The sequence below is a fragment of the Oncorhynchus masou genome, chromosome 18 (genome assembly GCF_036934945.1).
Source record: "Oncorhynchus masou masou isolate Uvic2021 chromosome 18, UVic_Omas_1.1, whole genome shotgun sequence".
Lineage (NCBI taxonomy): Eukaryota > Metazoa > Chordata > Actinopteri > Salmoniformes > Salmonidae > Oncorhynchus > Oncorhynchus masou.
This window is the reverse complement of record NC_088229.1, coordinates 58,903,022-58,923,276: the sequence shown is the minus strand read 5'-3', so window position 1 is coordinate 58,923,276 and position 20,255 is coordinate 58,903,022. Positions and strand designations below refer to the sequence as shown.

Sequence of the window (20,255 nt, the reverse complement as noted above, 5' to 3'; positions counted from 1 at the left end):
ATTTATATTTTAGCAATTACATTTACTTTTGATACATTAAGCCACTTTATGTTTAAAAAACCAAATTACTTATCCTATTAGGTACTTGAAGAGGTGGGGTTTTTTACTCAAGTAGTATTTTACTTTTGATACTTAAGTATGTTTAAAACCAAATACTTTTGACTTTTACTCAAAGTATTTTATGACATTTGGGTACTTTTTCCATCACTGACTTTTGAGCAGACCTTATGGGCAGTGGTGTAAAGTACTTAAGTAAAAATACTTTAAAGTACTACTTAAGTATATTTTTGGGGTATCCTTACTTTACTTTACTACTTATATTATTTTGACGACTTTTACTTCTCTACATTCCTAAAGAAAATATTGTACTTTTTACTCTATATATACATACATATACATATATACATTTTCCCTGACACCCAAAAGTACTTGTTACATTTTGAATGCTTAGCAGCACAGGAAAATGGTCCAATTCCCGCACTTGTCAACAGAACATCCCTGGTCATCCCTACTGCCTCTGATCTGGCAGACTCATTAAGCACACATGCTTCGTTTGTAAATTATGTCTAAATGTTGGAGTGTGCCCCTGGCTATCCGTAAATTTTAAAAACAAGAAAATGGTGCCATCTGGTTTGCTTAATATAAGGAATTTGAAATGATTTATACTTTTACTTTTAATACTTAGGTACATATTTGCGATGACAGTTACTTTTGATACTAAATTATATTGAAAACCAAACACTTTTAGACTTTTAGTCAAGTACTATTTTACTGGATGACTTTCACTTTTACTTGAGTCCTTTTTTATTAAGGTATCTTTACCTTTAATCAAGAATGACAATTAGGTACTTTTTCCATCACTGCTTATGGGCCCTTTTCAAAAGTAATGCAATAAATAGGAGATAGGGTGCCATTTGGTCTGCAGCAGACAGTTGTGTAACCACTCCAGTAGCCATCACCTGAGGCAGCAGAGATATTCTGCAAAGAGATTCTTTAACCGGTCATCTGTAGCCGTTGCTACAGACATTCCATTGACTCACAAAATGGCTGGGGACGGAGGGGGGATGTCAAATCAAACTTTATTTGTCACATGCGCCGAATACAACAAGTGTAGACCTTACCGTGAAATGCTTACTTACAAGCCCTGTATAGCGACAGTGGCGAACTGCTAGGGCCTACATAAAGCTGTCCCAACAGCAGTCCCAACGCCTTACCACTGCTACAACTGGCTATCAACGGAGCTTCATTTACTGCCTATTTTTAAAAAAAACATAGCTGATATGGCTGACTTGTTAAAAAATGTGGGTTCTACTGACAATTGAGATGTACAAACTATGGCATTAGGGGACGACAAGCGGATGAGACAATCCATAATTTCGATTAAGACATTAATGAGCGAGCTAGGACGTCCGTTGTCAATATAACTATTTGTTCAGCACTTTTGAAATGTACAACGACAGAATTTAGAACATGGGCTGTTCTTACAGTGTTCTCCCTGTACACCAAGTCAGAACCATAGGATAAATAAAGGGGACATATAAGCAGACGATGAAAGCGCTTACAATAGTCGATAATTACATTTCTCAAAAACAGGTTAAAGGCTACATGTGCACCACCAAGTCAGAACAGTAGGCGAAATTAAGAGGTGAAAATATACCAAATTATTAGGGTAAGGCACATGGCCTACTAACAGCTTACTGCACAACATACACTTAGTATTACTTTCTTAGCTACAGTATACATAGCTCCCTGGCATGTTACATAATTTATGCAGCAGCATACAATACATTTTTGGACACACCTTGTTTGCTGTGCTCACTTGAACAGGAAGGTGGCGAAGTAGTTTTCGTGGGCAAATTTTGTCATTAGTCTTTGTCATCAAAGTCTGTCATTCTCTGGATGTATAGTTCGTTCAAGACAACTGGAAAAATAAAAATGAAAGTAGAATCATGATGATGTCAGTGATCTTCAGGTCGTAGCTCTAGTAAGAGGCCCTAGTTCCGAATTTACAATTACGAGTTGGATGAAAGTTCAAAACTTACTTTCCCAGTCGTAGCTCATTTTTCCTGAGTTCCCCAGTTGTCTTGAACTTACTAAAAGTCAGATTTTGCAGTTGTTTTGAGCGCGGCACAAATCATGCTTCATTGACAGCACAGCCAATGTTGAATGTTTATCATTTTAAACTTGGAAAAGAGACTTGGGACCACACAGCCACTCCACTGAATAGCAGGCTAGTGATTGCTATGCAATGCTTGCAGTTACCGACTAATTCCTTCCAAACCGCTCATTGTTGAATTTCCGATTTCCTTCTTGTTGGATAATGTTTATGTCTAATGGCCGATGAGCACCGATACATTTTATCTATAATTTCTCATTATTTCTCTTCATATGACAAGGATTAAAAATGATTAGCCAGTAGATTGTCTACTTGATTCATGGGGATGACTGCTAAGATTTTGAAAGTCTGATGTTGACATGATCAGTCCAATCAAAACTACTGTAGATATAACGTGATTTGACGTAATTTTATCTATGGCCAATGACCTTGAGCCTTCTTGGATGGGCACTCCTAATGTAACTCTATGGCAGCACCCAAGGAGCTTGATTTTTCTTGCTCTACCTTTAGACTTGGAGGTGACGTAGTGTCCCCATGAGTGACAGAACACTTAGCCATTCACGGCGCAGCGCTCCATATTTTCTGCTGGCTTGCCCCACCACCACAGAAAGCACTGAGCTAGGCTGAAACACCTGCATTTGAGCTGCTTTACTCAAGAAAAAAATATATAAAAGAGACCATGTTTGCATGCAGCTTTATTAACACAATGATATATATATTTTTACAGTGTTTGGAAACTGATATGTGATACCTATTAATGCCAAAATAACATACAAAACAGGCAAGTCCCCTCCCAAAAATATATAAAAATATAATTATTTTTTTTTGCTTAAAATGTGGGACTCAAAACAGGTGGGGCTCTGCCTGAAAGACGGGTCGCCACTGCAATGTAGTGTTATTTTATACCATGCTGTGTCAATGGATTGTAATTAAACAGTTTTTACCCGTTATTAATACCCATTATTTGATTGAATATACAACTTGTTATTACCTGCTCGATTAAACACATTGCTATTAATTGTTTTATCCCATCTTGCCACACAGAACCTCATTGACCAATGAATAGAGAGCAAATGGACATTCTTCTCTTTATTCTCAAAAGGCAAAGTATTGAATGAAAAAAATCTAATATTTCCAAAAACAATGCATACACAATGACTTTACAAACAATCAATTGAAACATGTTCAGTGTTTCAACTATTACAAATAAATTACATAACTGTTAGATTCTTTGTTCTTTGCATAGTAAAAATGATTTTGATTCCAAATTTATACAATAAATATACAAGACATCCAACATGAGAGAAGCAGACCAAAATAAACAAAACCAATCAGGATGCATGGAACAAACAAACACTGATGATGACACTGCTGTTACCGGGGGAATGTGATTTTCCCAAGAGAGTAGTACGTGCAGCCTTACTTCAGCTCCAGCTCAGATGAGGACAGATTTCTTCGTTTTGATTTCTTGTACTTGTAGCCCAGGAGGATGGTGGCCACAAGGAGCATCAGGCCCAGGACCAGGAGGACCCACTGGCCTGCTGCAGCCGCTGCACCATCCAGACTCATGCCCAGAAAGTTCACTTTACCATTAACTAGAACTGGGATTGGGGTTGGGGCTGGGGGAGATGTTTCTGAGCCGTCACCTGGAAACACAGAGGTGAGTGATGCGAATCAGAAGACATACTCTTATCCTATTTCAATCTAGTACTAGGCTTAAATGAACGAACAAGAGACGGAATTAAATAAAATGATTATTTATTAAATAGTTTACTGATGAGGAGTTCCAATGACAGGCCTTAAAGGGAAAGATTCACCCATTTTGAACGTTATATCGTATTTGTGCATCTGAGTGAAATTCTATTGATTTCCAGGGTATTTTAATGTTTGTGTATCTGAGCTATTCGTTATTCAAGCAGGCAGCGATACAGCAGTTATGACGAGTTTTGCGTCACATGAAAATTACCACAGGAATGACAGAACGTCACTCAGATGAATAAATAATACTTAACATAAAAAAAGGTTCATCTTTTATTTTAAAAAAAGGTAGAAAACGATATGACATAGATGCGGAACGAAAACAGCATAGTGGGTACATTTTTCTGCAACAACTAAGAACGTTGAAGCGTGAGTCTCAATTTCTCTGCTGTTTGCTGCCCTGGCTACCACGCTGTGAACAGCATGAAGCGAACTCGTGCACATGCACAGCTCCTGTGTGGAAGTCTTGTATCTCGCTCATCTCAATATCTGCGGTGTTGCTCTTGGCAACGTCGTTTCGCTGAGTCAACCTTTAAGGTTATTATAGCTGGTGGTGGTTGTTGTTAACTTTTGTTGTAACACGCAAGTGAAATAACTTGTGTACGTTTGACATATAAATACATCCCAAGATGTATGCCCATTGGTTGAGAGAGGAAGGGGGTGATTGCAAGTGTACCCTTTTGTCATTAAACAACAAGCATAAGGAATATGCATTATTGTGCCGTGCTCATAGTCTAAAAAGGTAAATGGGGTAATGACATTCCACACATGGCAAAGTAGAAAAGAGAACATGAAACAAGACCCATGCTGATGATACCTTTGTATACATTCCCACTATGCCCGTAGAATAGGAAACAATGTGAATGACGTTGTACTTAATGGATAAAGTTTTTTTTAAAGAGCATTCAGACCAGCCTTACTGATTGAAAATTCAGAAACTACACTGAACAAAAATATAAAAACACAACATGCAATCATTTCAAAGATTTTACTGAGTTGCAGTTCATAAGGAAATCAGTCAATTAAAATAAATAAATGTGTGGTTTATGGTAGAGAAATGAACATTCAATTCTCTGGCAACAGCTATGGTGGATATTCCTGCAGTCAGCATGCAAATTGCACTCTCCCTCAAAACTTGATACATCTGTGGCATTGTATTGTGTAACAAAACTGCACATTTTAGAGTGGCCTTTTATTGGCCCCAGCACAAGGTGCACCTATGTAATGATCATGCCATTTAGGCTTCTTGATAATCCATACACCTGACAGGTGTGACATATCTTGACAAAGGACAAATGCTCACTAACAGGGATGTAACCAAATTTGTGCACAAAATTTGAGAGAAATAAGCTTTTTGTACGCATGGAAAATTTCTGGGATGTTTTATTTCAGCTCATAAAACATGGGACCAACACTTTATATTTTTTGTTCAGTGTACATTGCTTGTGTCAAAACTGAGAACATTGAGACCAAGTCTTAATCTCAGAAAAACGTGTTTAATGCATAATTAGAAAGGAAAGAATTGATCCTTTTTGCCATTTCATCTTTGTTCAGTCAGTGTGGTCAGAGAACAGAGGTCTCTTCTGCGCTCCCCCACTTTTTTGACATTCCAGTTCCCCTCTATCGTGTTCTTTCCCCCTGTCTTTGACATCCCAGTCCATCTCTCGCCATTGTTCTCCACCTGTCTCCTCACTCTAATCTCAAACTCCTCCTTTCAGCAGGAACTCATCATAAAGGATTGGAGGTATTGATTTCATTGCTAGGAGCCTCTAAACCCACTAAAAACAATGCTTCAGGCCTGACAGTTGTTTCTCTGCAGAGGGATTGGTTTCAGCTTAAGTACATTGGAATTTTAGTGGCTCTAATCATTGACCTATAAAAGAACTGGAGACACCGTCAAAAATGGCCGACTGTTGTTGTCAACGTAATCTACTCAAATTCGCATATGCAGTTTTGTGGTGGCTGCCATCTGCTTTACAGAGCCCATAACGCTTGCGCACCAGCACTTAGTGTGCACTGGAGGTCAGCATGAGCAGCGATGATGTCATCACAATTTCCAAAAACACGGCAGACATCAGTTGAATATAAAATGTTAATATCGTCGGCTATGAGTAAAATATCATTAAAAAAAAAAATGATAAACGGCCCCAGCACAATGGTGATAATGAAAGTGTATTTTTAGGAATGTTCTAATTGGACTTCTCTATGGGGCTGGGCTGTCTTTTTTTGGCTCGACTTCAGCTAAACTACAGTACTGAAACACTGCCCTCTGGGTACATTGGAAAGAGGGCTATTGGAAAAAAATATTTAAGGAAATGTGTACTTCCATCTTGTTATCATAATGCCAATATTGAGCTTTAGGTTCTTCTGGCTTTGGTCCCAAAACTGTGCTGAGTCAGCTGAACTGCTACTCTGATAAAGTGTCATTAAAAATAAGACGCTACAAGGTCATAGTAGTTGTTTTTTTTCACACAACACACGTCTCCAAGTCAAATCGTCAAGCTTAACTACGACTCGTAATTTAGTAATTCAGTTAAATTAATTAACCCAAAAAAGTGTCATTAGGGGTCCATTTTGACCAAGAGGTTAAACAATGTCCTAATTTCGAAAAGCTTTTCTGATCCTTCGGAAATGTTAGGAGTTTGCCAAGCAACTATATACACCAACAATAAAACATATCATAAATGTATTTATCCACTTTACCTTTATTTAACTAGGCACCGAAAGGACTCTCAGACCATGACAAATAAAATTCTCTGGTCTGATGAAACCAAGATTGAACTCTTTGGCCTGAATAACAAGCGTCACGTCTGGAGGAAACCTGGCACTATCCCTACGGTGAAGCATGGTGGTGGCAGCACCATGTTGTGGAGATGTTTTTCAGGGACTGGGAGACTTGTCAGGGTTGATGGAAAGATGAACGGAGCAAAGTACAGAGAGATCGTTGATGAAAACCTGCTCCAGAGCTCTCAGGACCTCAGCTTGGGGCGAAAGCTCACCTTCCAACAGGACAACGACACTAAGCACACAGCCAAGGCAACATAGGAGTGGCTTCGGGACAACTCTGAATGTCCTTCAGTGGACTTGCCAGAGCCCAGACTTGAACATCTTTGGAGAGACCTGAAAATAGCTGTGCAGCGACGCTCCCCATCAAACCTGAGAGAAACTCCCCAAATACAGCTGTGACAAGCTTGTAGCGTAAATTGCTGCCAAAGTTGCTTCAAAGTACTGAGGAAAGAGTCTGAATACTTACATAAATATATTTCAGTTTTGTATTTAATACATTTCCAAAAACCTGTTTTTGCTTTGTCATAATGGGTTATTGTGTGTAGATTGATGCACTGTATAATCTCTCTTTAGTATACTATTGGTGCACGCAAGTAGGAAAATGTGCTGAAAATGTGGAATCAATAGTCAACTGTACAAAATTTGGCACAAAGTACAGTTGAAGTCGGAAGTTTACATCCACTTAGGTTGGAGTCATTAAAACTCGTTTTTCAACAACGCCACAAATGTCTTGTTAACGAACTATAGTTTTGGCAAGTCATGACGCGAGTCATTTTTCCAACGATTGTTTACAGACAGATTATTTCACTGTATCATAATTCCAGTGGGTCAGAAGTTTACATCCACTAAGTTGACTGTGCCTTTAAACAGCTTGGGAAATTCCAGAAAATTATGTCATGGCTTTAGAAACTTCTGATAGGCTAATTGACATCATTTGAGTCAATTGGAGGTGTACCTGTAGATGTATTTCAAGGCCTGCCTTCAAACTCAGTGACTCTTTGCTTGACATCATGAGAAAATCAAAAGAAATCAGCCAAGACCACAGAAAAAAAATGTAGACCTCCACAAGTCTGGTTCATCCTTGGGAGCAATTTCCAAACTCCTGAAGGTACAAATATCGTACTTTTTGGAGAAATGTCCTCTGGTCTGATGAAACAAAAATAGAACTGTTTGGCCATAATGACCATCGTTATTTTTGGAGGAAAAAGGGTGAGGCTTGCAAGCCAAAGAACACCATCCCAACCATGAATCACGGGGGTGGCAGCACGTTGTGGGGGTGCTTTGGTACAGGAGGGCCTGGTGGCATCATGAGGAAAATTATGTGGATATATTGAAGCACCATCTCAAGACATCTGTTAGGAAGTTAAAGCTTGGTCGCAAATGGGTCTTCCAAATGGACAATGACCCCAAGCATACTTCCAAAGTTGTGGCAACATGGCTTAAGGACAACAAAGTCAAGGTATTGGAGTGGCCATCACAAAGCCCTGACCTCAATCCTATAGAAAATGTGGGCGGAACTGAAAAAGCATGTGCGTGCAAGGAGGCCTACAAACCCAACTCGGTTACACCAGCTCTGTCAGGAGGAATTGGCCAAAATTCACCCAACTTATTGTGGGAAGCTTGTGGAAGGCTACCTGAAACGTTTGACCAAAGTTAAACAATTTGAAGGTAATGCTACCAAATACTAATTGAGTGTATGTAAACTTCTGACCCACTGGGAATGTGGTGAAAGAAATAAAAGCTGAAATAAAGCTATTTTTTTTACATTTCACATTCTTAAAATAAAGTGGTGATCTAACTGACCTAAGGCAGGGGATTTTTACTTGGATTAAATGTCAGGAATTGTGAAACTGAGTTTAAATGTGTTTGGCTAAGGTGTATGTAAACTTCTGACTTCATACTGTAGATATCTTTTCAGGGTACATATATAGATCAACATCAGTTATGGCCCCTGGGGAGGGGGCGTGGCAACCACTATAAGTACAAAAGTTTGCCTCTCAGCTACAGATATTCCTCTTAGCTGTTGGAACCTCAGGATATTCCACCCTGAAACCATATAATTGTATGGAATTGATTAGAATGTATACAATTATAATCAATACATTTGTAGTTCTAGTCAGAATTAGGGTAAAACAAGGGGTAGCCTTCTGTGGTTGCCTCGATAAGCGCACAACCACAAATCCTACCTCCCCCCCCCCCTCTAACTGGACCTGTGATCATTGCCTCAACACTTCATTGTCTTGCAAAAGCCACAATGCATGGTAAGTTTCCTCACTAATTAGTGAACATCTAGAGCCTGGGTCTGTCCTCCATTACATGCTCCAGACACAGTTGGAGAAGGACCAGGCCTTCAGGGTGAAGTAGGCTGTGAAAGTGGCATTGTATTGCATTCAATGCATCTTTACTTATACCTTTTTCAAATGTGATTGTTACTTGTTTTTTTATTTGGGTCCAAAACAGTTTCATTATTCAACCCATTCCATATATGTATACTACTGTAGGTTGGTGGCAGCTTAATTGTGGAGGATGGGCTCATAGTAACGGCTGGAACAGAGTAAGTGGAGTGGTATTGAACTCAAACACATGGTTTCCATGTTTGATACCATTCCATTTACTCCATTCCAGACATTATTGTGAGCTTTCCTCTCCTCAGCAGCCTCCTGTGATGTACACATTACCATCAACTTCATCCTCAACAGTCAGTAGTTTATCTTGTCAATTTCAGAGAGTTCAAGTGTGTTGGCCATTGCTAGTAATTGGCCATACCTGATCTTAATTGGTTGAGCTCTTGAAAGGTGGTCTGTTTGAACAGTAGGAAAAGAAATACTTGGAAGAGGTAGACATGCTATATACTCTGCAGGAAAGGTTTTTGTTATCTTAATTAAGCTTTTAGCATGGCCTGTGTTTTAACCTCTGAACCCATCTGTTTTATAAGCCTAAAATATTTATTCAATTCTGACAATCTTCATCAGTTCAGTTATTATTTTAACATCTTGATGTGCACGGGATATGGCCAGCTCTGTCACAGGTGGGCATCATCAAAACTCTCTGCAGTAGGTAGGTCTGCACTCAGCAGCACAGCTCATTTATTTTCACCATTATCAATTTCATTAGCCTCAAAACATTCCAGCCTTTCAACGTACTCCTCCCAGGAGCTATCATTTTCATCAACAAACTCCACCATGATTGCAACGAAAGAGGAAACTCCACTTTGGCATTTTACTCATGAATCTTCTTCCATTCTAGTCCGTATCCACTTCGTCGCCAGTATTCTGTACGTGACATGAAAGTACAATCCAATAACGAGGAAGCAACAGGGTAAGTTTAGGTGATTTGCTAGATTGCAAACGTGGCTGCCATGTCGACAGGTGACTGAACTTCAACACCCACGGTGTGTGCACCCCTTAACGTGCCCATCAACACTAAATTTAATCCTTAAGAGTCTGATTCACCCGTCTGTCAATCTAAGTAACATAAAACCACCCCCATCAAAATCTGTCAGTTTAAAATAGGCGGATGCACCATGAAAAAATTATAATCTGTCAGCATTCTGCATCTGTGGTGGAAGGTGACATAGCGGTGGTCTAGCATCCAAATGGTTTGGCCTAAACTAATATGACGTGTCACGGGACTCGTCTGAGGGTAACCCATACAAATTAATGGAAGTATGGAGGTAGTTGTGCCAACGAAAATAAGGGGCGAAATGTGTCAAATCAAAATGAATTTCTGAACTTTCTTATCTGGCCATAATTTTTTGGGAGGATACCTCAAATTGTAAATCAAATACCAAATGATTCATGGCATGACCATCTTAAAACAATTCCATGTTAGCTTAGTAGACCCCCCCCAATTTTTTTTTTTTTTTAATAAAAAAAAAAGAAAAAAAATCAGCTGATGCGTTGATCAGCTGATTGACAGGTGTAATGTAGAACGATAAACTTATCGTCCCTGCTGTGGATGGCCCTTAACACAATTGATTGTGAGACAAATTACGACGAACTTGACATTCGAACACTTTACCTAACGCTCCACTCACTATTCATTTGAATCAGTAAAAAGTAACCTAACGTAGCAGGTTTAAAAGAAACGCCTGAAACCTTTGAGGAGGAGTTAAGATGGAGTGTCGCCTTAACGTCCAAAAGCAGAAGTCACGTTACAAGCTCTTTCTACTTACCCAGAAAACTGGATGCATCCGTTTTGGTTCAGCCCCGCTGAGGGTGGGTAAGAGACGTGTACTTCACGATAGGTCTAAAACCGTTCGTCATAATTACGAGTTGTATTTCATTTAACAATTCAATATTTTTGGAGGGTAATTTTATTTTAAATGGGCTAAAAATACATAGCTTAAGTGTCATAGTAACAACTGATTCAGTCATGCTAAATTGTATTTAACCATTTTATTTGGATAAAGGAGGTACGGTAGGGCAGGCACGGCCCCCTAAGCCCCCCCACAACACTGGGCCTGGCTATCAGACTTACTTGGTGGTTTCCAGTCATATTCCGGCCAGCCTCTGACCTCGCCATTCTTGTTGTTCTCTACCTCCAGCCAATCAGTGAGAGGTTTGAAGTACTGTACCAGTGGCTTGGCGGACATGGTAGGCTCTCCAGTGATCATAGCCATCGCTTCAGGCCAGGGCTTACTAAAACCCAGCTTCATCACATCACTGCAAAACACAGGAAATGGATGAAACAGTCATTCAAAAGTCTATGAGAAAGACACTTCCACATATCTGAACGACAACGAACACATTTACGTAAATAACATTATCACAAAAAAAGATTGACAGTGATTGTCATGGCGATAGAATGCTACTGGTTTGAGGGTGTACATTACTGACCCTAGAAGTTTCCCTGCCTCTTTGGAGCGGTAGATATCACATTGGTGGAGAGGGCCTACATGCCCGGCGGTGTTACACAGAGCCTGATGAAACTGGAACTGGATGATGAAGCTCACGAAGTACCTGATAGGAAGACACTCCGTCACATGACGTTCCCACCGCATCCCACATACAAAACGCTCTGTTTTTATGAATGCCATCTAAATCTACTGATCGACACGGTAAGAGTATCAGTAAACGCAATGTAGGCCCACTTGTGTTTTTATGAACAAGACAAAAAAGTGATCAAATGAAAGTTCGGTGGTTTACAGTTGAATGTTTGGTTCACTTTTCTGCAAGTGCGTTGCGCCACTGATTTCATCAAACGTTCCTTGAGATTCCTCTAGTTAAAGAGTAATAAACGTCAGACACACCTGACATAGGGCACATTAGCAGGGATGTGGAACTTTGCACCTGGGTCAAAGTCCTGCTCAGTACGGGCCACAGGTGGACACACGCCCTGGTACTTCACTCTGGAAGGGACAGACAGTATAAAGAAATTGTATTTGTTACTTTTACATAGCTGGAAAATAACCCCCTTCTCCATCCTCCCCTAAAAGTTTTTTTTGTAGCAGTCAAATCAAATTGTATTTGTCACATACACATGGTTAGCAGATGTTAATGCGAGTGTGGCAAAATGCTTGTGTCTCTAGTTCCAACAATGCAGTAATAACCAACGAGTAATCTAAGAATTTCACAACTACTACCATATACACACACACACGTGATGGTACAGAACGGCGTAGGCAAGATGCAGTAGATGGTATCGAGTGCAGTATATACATATGAGATGAGTAATGTAGGGTATGTAAACATAAGTGACAAAAGTGGTCTTTACCTCATGTTCCACCATTCCTTGTTGTACTCCCCCTGAGAGATGCGTCCATCAAACACTTTCCACCTCCACTGGTCCATCAAGTAGCCGAAGGGCAGGAAGGCAATTTTGTCCAGGGCGATGCTCATGAGGTAATTGATCGTACTCTCTGGAAATGAACAGACACATTCATGTTTAGAGTGGTATAGTGCAATCACAGCATATAGCTAGTTCATTTATGTTCATCACACAGCTTGCTTTAAAATAAATGTTTTGTTAATGCTATGGCTGAAGCTGCACTGTCACCACATAACCCTTTTTGTCCTGTTTGGCAGAAGGTCTTAGTAGTGAATTGAAAATTGTCAAAAAAAAAAGTTGTTATTTTCCTCATTTATAAGAGCGAAAAAATCTGGCCAGAGTCAAAACGAATCATTAGTATGCGCTCACCTGGGTTGTCCTCCACCACATCCAGTAAACCAATCTCCTTTAGATGCTTGGGAGTGGCGACGGACAGGGCCAGCACATCACCAATGGCCTCGTGGAAGCCCGGGTTGGCGCCGTCGCGGAAGGAGATAGGTTGGTCCTTGTACTGCAGGAAGTACTGCACATGACCCATCTCATGGTGCACTGTGATGAGGTCATCCATCGTTATCACGGTGCACTGTTTGATCCTGGAAATGAAGGATAAGAATTCATCATTTTAATGGCCAAAAGGGGCTGTCATCTTTATTTTTCATAGAAAATGTAAACATCTTGGAAGGTAAAAAAACAAAGACTACGGGTGTGTGTGGGGGGGGGGTAGCTTGGTTGGGACTCAAACCTGCAGCCAAGTACATGAGCTCCAAAGCCCTTGACAAGGTTTCTGGCGTTGTAATGTTCTGAGGAAGCTAGACTCTACGTCCCTCCAAAGTACCTGACGTCTTTGCGGTTGTAGAAGTCCCAGGCGGAGGCATGGCATACCACATTGCGTCCATCATTGGGTTTCTCTAGCATGGACTTGACCCAGAACTCTGGAGGCATGGGCAATAGCCCCAGAGAAGTGAAGAAGTTGTCTGACTCTTGGAACATCCTGGTGGCATTCCAGCCCTGTGGAGAAAACCCCAAAAAGGTTTTCCTGGTCACATGGAGACTCAACATACAGCCCTTTAAAAAAACACCTGCAGTGGTGACGGTCTTCTTACCTTGGCTATCATGGCTGGTGTCGCGTCTACTTGAGTGGCATCGGGGTACGGAATGGCCAAGTCCATGATGCCAGACCAGGTCTGCGCCCACATGTTGCCTGATAGGACAAGAGAAACATGGCTGTGCTGTTTTATCCATAACTAAACGAAATGTTCAGAAACTACTGTATATTCCAGCCTTGCACCACCAACAGAGCTCAAACCAGTGGATTTAGATTCAAAGCCAGGTCAATCTCTAGCCTGTCACTGTCACGTGCAATGCTTCTGAAAGCAAATGAAATCCAGTTGATTCCCAAAAAAAACATCCACAAATCAGCAGAACATCAATGTGCAGTGGTCATGCAGAACGTAAAAGGAGTTTTGGCCTTTGGTGCTGAATCCATGCTGGATTCTGACAGTCTCACCTAGAAGATGTGCAGGGATGGGTCCCTTCAGATTGATGCGTTTGCCTCCATACTTCCTGTAAAGAGACCTGCGCACATAGGCGTGCACATTGAGATAGAGGGGCTCCAGCTCCTTCCACAGATGCTCCAGATCCTCTTCAAAGGAGTGGGTCTCGTACATGGAGCGCCAGAACGCCCCATTGTCAGAATGTCCTACAGTATGAACAGACAGCATTAGGGTGAGGGTAATTCAGTGCCTGAATAGCACACAAGTAATTTGCGGAAACTGACAAGGCTTCCCATCACTTATTTTATTTGTGTTAGCACTTGAAACCGGCCTGCACCAATTAGAAGACAGATGCTGGCAGTTGGGGAGGTTGAAATGTCTTTAGGAATGGGTCTGTAATTTTTAAAGACCTTACCGTTAAGAGCGGCAGCTTTGTTGGCCAGTTGCACATATCGCTTGTAGTCCTGTCGCAGTTCTCTGCCAGAGGCATTTCTCCAGCCCTGCCAGGCGAACAACAGCTCATTGTAGTCTCTGGACTCAGCCATGATCTTCTGGAGGTCTGAAACGAGAGAAACCAGAGATGGAGTCAAGACCAGAGCACGGTTTCCCAAAATTATCTTAAGACTAAGTTTATTGCAAGAACCTTCATAGGAGCATCATTAAATCTCAGAGATATTTCCCAAAACCCTCGTTATTACACTTAAACACTTGTAGAACAGCGTCATTAGATACATCTTTGCCTTTATGTAATTTTATACAGAGAAGATCTCCATTAAAAATAAAATCAAGTTTTGTCTGTGACCGCTGATAATTTCAGAACGAAGTTGACTACAAATACAAAGTTGCCAATGTCAAGACCTGGACCAACTATTTTTTTTAAATGTTCTTGCATCTTGACTACATGAGTTAAGACTATAGAAACTATGGTTTTGTCTGAGACCAAGACCCAGTGTATTGGGACCGGGACCAGGCAAGATCAAGACTCCATCTGATTCAAATCCCCTGGGAAAGTGGAATTCCTTATGAGTTAGTCATGTCACCTCGTCAAATTTTTCTCCAGATAGTTTTTATATTGGATGTAAATAAAATAAAAAATAATCACATTGACTAATAATACAAACCAGTTATATATATATATATATATATATATATAAAAACGACAGATGGACCTTTCAATTAGGTAAGTGTTTTAGGGCCCTGAACCAGGCATGGGATTGGGCAAATATATTGTGGGATCTTACCTGGGTCCAGTGGATGGCAGGTCCCATTGGCTCTGCACACCTCAGCCACACTGTACTTGGTGTCCATGTTGGCCAGCAAATTGTTGTACTAAGCAAAAAACAATGACCAACGGCATAAGAATTTGCAACTGCCCAATGCAGATTCAAGTTGTTAAATAGGCCTACTTATTAAATCGCTTTAGAATAATTTAATTAAAGGTCAATATAATATGTGATTTTTGCTCTTGTTTTGGTGTGTGAATAGGAGATTATTTGAAGGTCTTGTGTCAATAAAAGCATTCAGCTAATTCTTACCTCTTTCAGTTCCTCGTCGGGAAGTCCGGCCCTTTCAATGTCACCGAGTTTATTCAAGATACGCTTCAAGGCCCCATCCTGGAAGTCTGTGGTGTCATACTTGCGGGCTTCCTTTCCGTAGGTCAGTGTGTGGTTAGACATGTCCAAATTCTTCTGCAGCTGGAGACAGAGTAAACACACTTGTCAAAATTGGTTTGTCCAAGTGCAAGAAAAGATGCAGGTTGAGCTGTAGAATCAAGTGTGTTAGTGGTGGGCTAGAACAAAAGCCTGCTCATCCTGTAGCTCCTCTGAACCATGTTTCAGAAATACAGAGAGGAATTTGTGGGTTAGTTGCCTGTGTACAGTATAAATATGAGAGATGCTCCATTCAGACAACTGTTACCATGTTCTGCCTGTTCTTCTCATTGATATCGGTGTTGAAGGCCCATGATGCCTCAGTGTAGGCATTCCAGACCACTTCCGCAGTGCTGTTGTACTCCTCCAGGAAATTCTTCGCCTGCACCTCATCTGCAATCATGTCTAGGTATAGAAAGAAAGGTACAAGTAAAGTAGAATAGCTTTCATAGCTCAAGCTACAGTGGGGCAAAAAAGTATTTAGTCAGCCACCAATTGTGCAAGTTCTCCCACTTAAAAATATGAGAGGCCTGTAATCTAGCATTATTTAGGTACACTTCAACTATGCCAGACAAAATAAGAAAAAAAATCCAGAAAAATCACATTGTAGGATTTTTTATGAATTTATTTGCAAATTATGGTGGAAAATAAGTATTTGGTCACCTACAAACAAGATTTCTGGCTCTCACAGACCTGTAACAACTTCTTTAAGAGGCTCCTCTGTCCTCCACTCGTTACCTGTATTAATGTCACCTGTTTGAACTTGTTATCAGTATAAAAGACACCTGTCCACAACCGCAAACAGTCACACTCCAAACTCCACTATGGCCAAGACCAAAGAGCTGTCAAAGGACACCAGAAACAAAATTGTAAACCTGCACCAGGCTGGGAAGACTGAATCTGCAATAGGTAAGTAGCTTGGTTTGAAGAAATCAACTGTGGGAGCAATTATTAGGAAATAGAAGACATACAAGACCACTGATAATCTCCCTCGATCTGGGGCTCCACGCAAGATCTCACCCCGTGGGGTCAAAATGATCACAAGAACGGTGAGCAAAAATCCCAGAACCACACAGGGGGGACCTAGTGAATGACCTGCAGAGAGCTGGGACCAAAGTAACAAAGCCTACCATCAGTAACACACTACGCTGCCAGGGACTCAAATCCTGCTGTGCCAGACGTGTCCCCCTGCTTCAGCCAGTACATGTCCAGGCCCGTCTGAAGTTTGCTAGAGAGCATTTGGATGATCCAGAAGATTGGGAGAATGTCATATGGTCAGATGAAACCAAAATAGACCTTTTTGTAAAAACTCAACTCATCGTGTTTGGAGGACAAAGAATGCTGAGTTGCAGCCAAAGAACACCATACCTACTGTGAAGCATGGGGGTGGAAACATCATGCTTTGGGGCTGTTTTTCTGCAAAGGGACCCGGACGACTGATCCTTGTAAAGGAAAGAATGAATGGGGCCATGTATCGTGAGATTTTGAGTGAAAACCTCCTTCCATCAGCAAGGGCATTGAAGATGAAACATGGCTGGGTCTTTCAGCATGACAATGATCCCAAACACAACACCCGGGCAACGAAGGAGTGGCTTCGTAAGAAGTATTTCAAGGTCCTGGAATGGCCTAGCATGTCTCCAGATCTCAACCCCATAGAAAATCTTTGGAGGGAGTTGAAAGTCCATGTTGCCCAGCAACAGCCCCAAAACATCACTGTTCTAGAGGAGATCTGCGTGTAGGAATGGGCCAAAATACCAGCAACAGTGTGAAAACCTCGTGAAGACTTACAGAAAACGTTTGACCTCTGTCATTGCCAACAAAGGGTATATAACAAAGTATTGAGATAAGCAAGTTCATCTTTCAATGTCACCATACACAATTTAAGAGAGAAGTACATATATTTGTATTGATTTTTCCCATGTTTCAATGCACATTTATAACAATGAGTTCTAAATGTAATGTCCAAACAAGGGAAAAAAAAATACCCATCACTAATAATAATGATTACAACAATCACAAGAATTGCAGTCTACAATTTCATCAAATTTAAGTGGATTCAATCAACAAAGACATTCATGACCAACAATTAAGTGTTCATATTATCATTACAGATTTTTGTAATGCCATAATTAGTCAGAAAAGGAAGATTTAATGAAAAATGAACAAAATGAATTCATAAATACGTTTTTTTTTAAAGATTAACGTACAAACAGAACAAAAATTAATAGATTTAAGACGGGTTTTCCTGAATTTGTCCTGCAAATTCTAAGCTGAATTGGATATTTTCTTGTTTAAAGTGGATACATTATTTTTTTAAATCCATTTGCCAAAAGTAGGGGGACAGACATTCAATGCAAAAGAACCATGTTGAAAATTATTATTGAAATATCCATTATTTTATTGAAATATCATCCTCCTTCAGTTAAACCCGTTTGTTTACTGGCTCACCAATATCCTCGGGGTAGCCCTCTGGTATGGGTGGAACCCAGTTAAAGTCAGGCCAGCCCAAGGTCTCATTCATTGCTGCATTCTGTTCCTTCAACCATGTGATGATGGGACCAAAGTATTCCATCAGGGAGCTGGCGTCAATCTTGTTTGTCCCTACTGCTTCCTGGAGCACCTGTTCCCAGGGCTTGGATTCTCCGGATTTAAGGACTGTCCTGTAAAAGTCAACAGAGGCACTTAGTAAATTGTGCATGACACATTTCCCTATAACTTTGTATAGTTTAGCAAGTCTAGAGACAATGCTTGATGGTTGATTCAGGTAGGGGGGAAAATACCACAGTTCAAATTAGTCTAAAATGTGAAAAGATCAACTTATTTCTTAGGGTCACTAAGAGATTCAAAGGCCATATTTTGTGTTCCATCTCACTTGATCAGGTAACACCATAGTGTAGGTGACTAACAGTGTACATACTCTAAAATTTGTCCAGCCTCCTTGGACTGGTAGATGTCACATGTGTGCAGGGGTCCTGTCTGATTGGCTGCCTGACACAGCTTCTTGTGGAACTGGAACTGCAGAATGAAGCTCACAAAGTACCTGCAGGAGAGAAAAACGACTGTTAATCAAAGATGTTGTCAAATTGATTTTGATGGTGTTTGAGGATTGATTTTGTATTGATGTGTATTTGAAATATTAATATTCCCTCAGTGTCCTTTATTCTTTGTGTTTTTTTTGAGAAATGACTATCCATCGCCCATTATAATACTGCTGTATATGGATTTGAGAAAAAGTAGTGAGATGGTTTGAAAGAGAATTCTACCTGATGTATGGGGTGTTTCCTGGAATGTGATATTTGGCTCCAGCGTCCATGTGCTCCTCTGTGCGTTTGGTGGGTGGACATATACCCTGGTATTTTGTCCTTGAAAAGTGAACAAGGGAAGGCAAATTGACAGTGTTTTCTGAAACAGTGCATTTTATATAATGAAACTTATTTTGGATATTAACAATTTCCCTCATGTTAAATATTTTCGTGCCACTCACCTGAGGTGCCACCAGTCTGCGTTGTATCGCTCTGGGGGGGTGCGCCCACTAAACACACTCCATCTCCACTGGTCAATGAGATAGCCAAAGGGAAGGAAGGCCATCTTGTCCAGAGCCATCTTCAGCAGGTAGTTGATGTCACTCTCTAAAATCAACAAGCCAATTAACAAAACAAAAAAAATCACACACAAAAGAATAACCACAACAATAAGTAACTAAGCACCTTAGTTACTAACACGCTGACAAAACTGGACACGGGCACACTTTGATTTTGTTCACCCAAACCAGAAGCATTCAGGACACTCAGGTTGAAATATCAAAACAAACTGAACCAATTATATTCATTTGGGGACAGGTCAAAAACAATGAAACATTTATGGCAATTTAGCTAGCTAGCTTGCTGTTGCTAGCTAATTTGTCCCGGTATATAAACATTGGGTTGTTATTTTACCTGAAATGCACAAGGTTGACAGTTTTTACTCCAACAATTAATCCACAGATAAGACACTAATTCAGTTTACTGTTCTCTCCTTCCATCAGGCTTTCTTACTTTGGACTTTGTGGCGGTTGGCAACCAACTTCACAACATTACTACAACCAACCTGAGTGTGGACCTAAATTCCTCTTCCAATCACCCACGTGGGTATGTGCTCCTAAAAACCAATGAGGAGATGGGAGAGGCCGGACTTGCAGCGCATTGAGCGTCACAAATAGAACCAATTTCTATTTTACCGCCTGACCATGCAGACGCTCGCTAGGAGTGTGGGTGCAATGATTGAATAACATGCATGTGTACATTTATTTTGCAACACGAGCGGTGTGGCCAGCATGTAAGAAATTAACTAACTTACTCAGTTACATAATAACTTAAGCTACTTACTTATGAACTTTCTTACACTCCTAATGTGAGAGAGAAATGACGTATTTACCCGATTTCTTTGATATTAATAGTTAACAGATAAGACATTTCTGTTCTACTAATGCTGTGTCTTTATGGTCTCCACTCTAGCTCCCTGCAGCTAGTCTGGGTGTATAAGAAGCAGGATTCCTCTGTAAAGGTCAGGCTCAAAAGTGCAGGGTCAACCAGCCTCATTATTGAAGAGCACTCACTCTATTCACTTGTGTTTGTGACCTGCTTCTTATTAATACGTTTTGAATGAAGTAACATCCTGATAGGTGATTACCCTGGTCTCTCCTCA

At 40.5% G+C, this 20,255-nt stretch overlaps 1 protein-coding gene across 2 annotated transcripts in view; it reads right to left on the bottom strand.

Moving 5' to 3' along the window:
* Positions 1-2,798: 2,798 nt before the first annotated feature.
* Positions 2,799-20,255, bottom strand: part of LOC135504971 (angiotensin-converting enzyme-like) — a 31,213-nt gene continuing 13,756 nt past the window's right edge. For both annotated transcript variants that reach the window (XM_064923951.1, XM_064923952.1), the window contains 17 exons: positions 19,057-19,201; positions 18,836-18,934; positions 18,490-18,612; positions 18,021-18,232; positions 15,841-15,977; positions 15,459-15,617; positions 15,165-15,252; positions 14,339-14,482; positions 13,938-14,129; positions 13,534-13,631; positions 13,266-13,438; positions 12,800-13,023; positions 12,377-12,521; positions 11,913-12,011; positions 11,500-11,622; positions 11,141-11,325; positions 2,799-3,762 (listed from right to left, as the gene is read on the bottom strand). In XM_064923951.1, the coding sequence (XP_064780023.1) occupies positions 3,536-3,762; positions 11,141-11,325; positions 11,500-11,622; positions 11,913-12,011; positions 12,377-12,521; positions 12,800-13,023; positions 13,266-13,438; positions 13,534-13,631; positions 13,938-14,129; positions 14,339-14,482; positions 15,165-15,252; positions 15,459-15,617; positions 15,841-15,977; positions 18,021-18,232; positions 18,490-18,612; positions 18,836-18,934; positions 19,057-19,201 (2,573 nt within the window). In that variant the 3' untranslated portion in view covers positions 2,799-3,535. The remainder of the gene's footprint in view (positions 3,763-11,140; positions 11,326-11,499; positions 11,623-11,912; positions 12,012-12,376; positions 12,522-12,799; positions 13,024-13,265; positions 13,439-13,533; positions 13,632-13,937; positions 14,130-14,338; positions 14,483-15,164; positions 15,253-15,458; positions 15,618-15,840; positions 15,978-18,020; positions 18,233-18,489; positions 18,613-18,835; positions 18,935-19,056; positions 19,202-20,255) is intronic.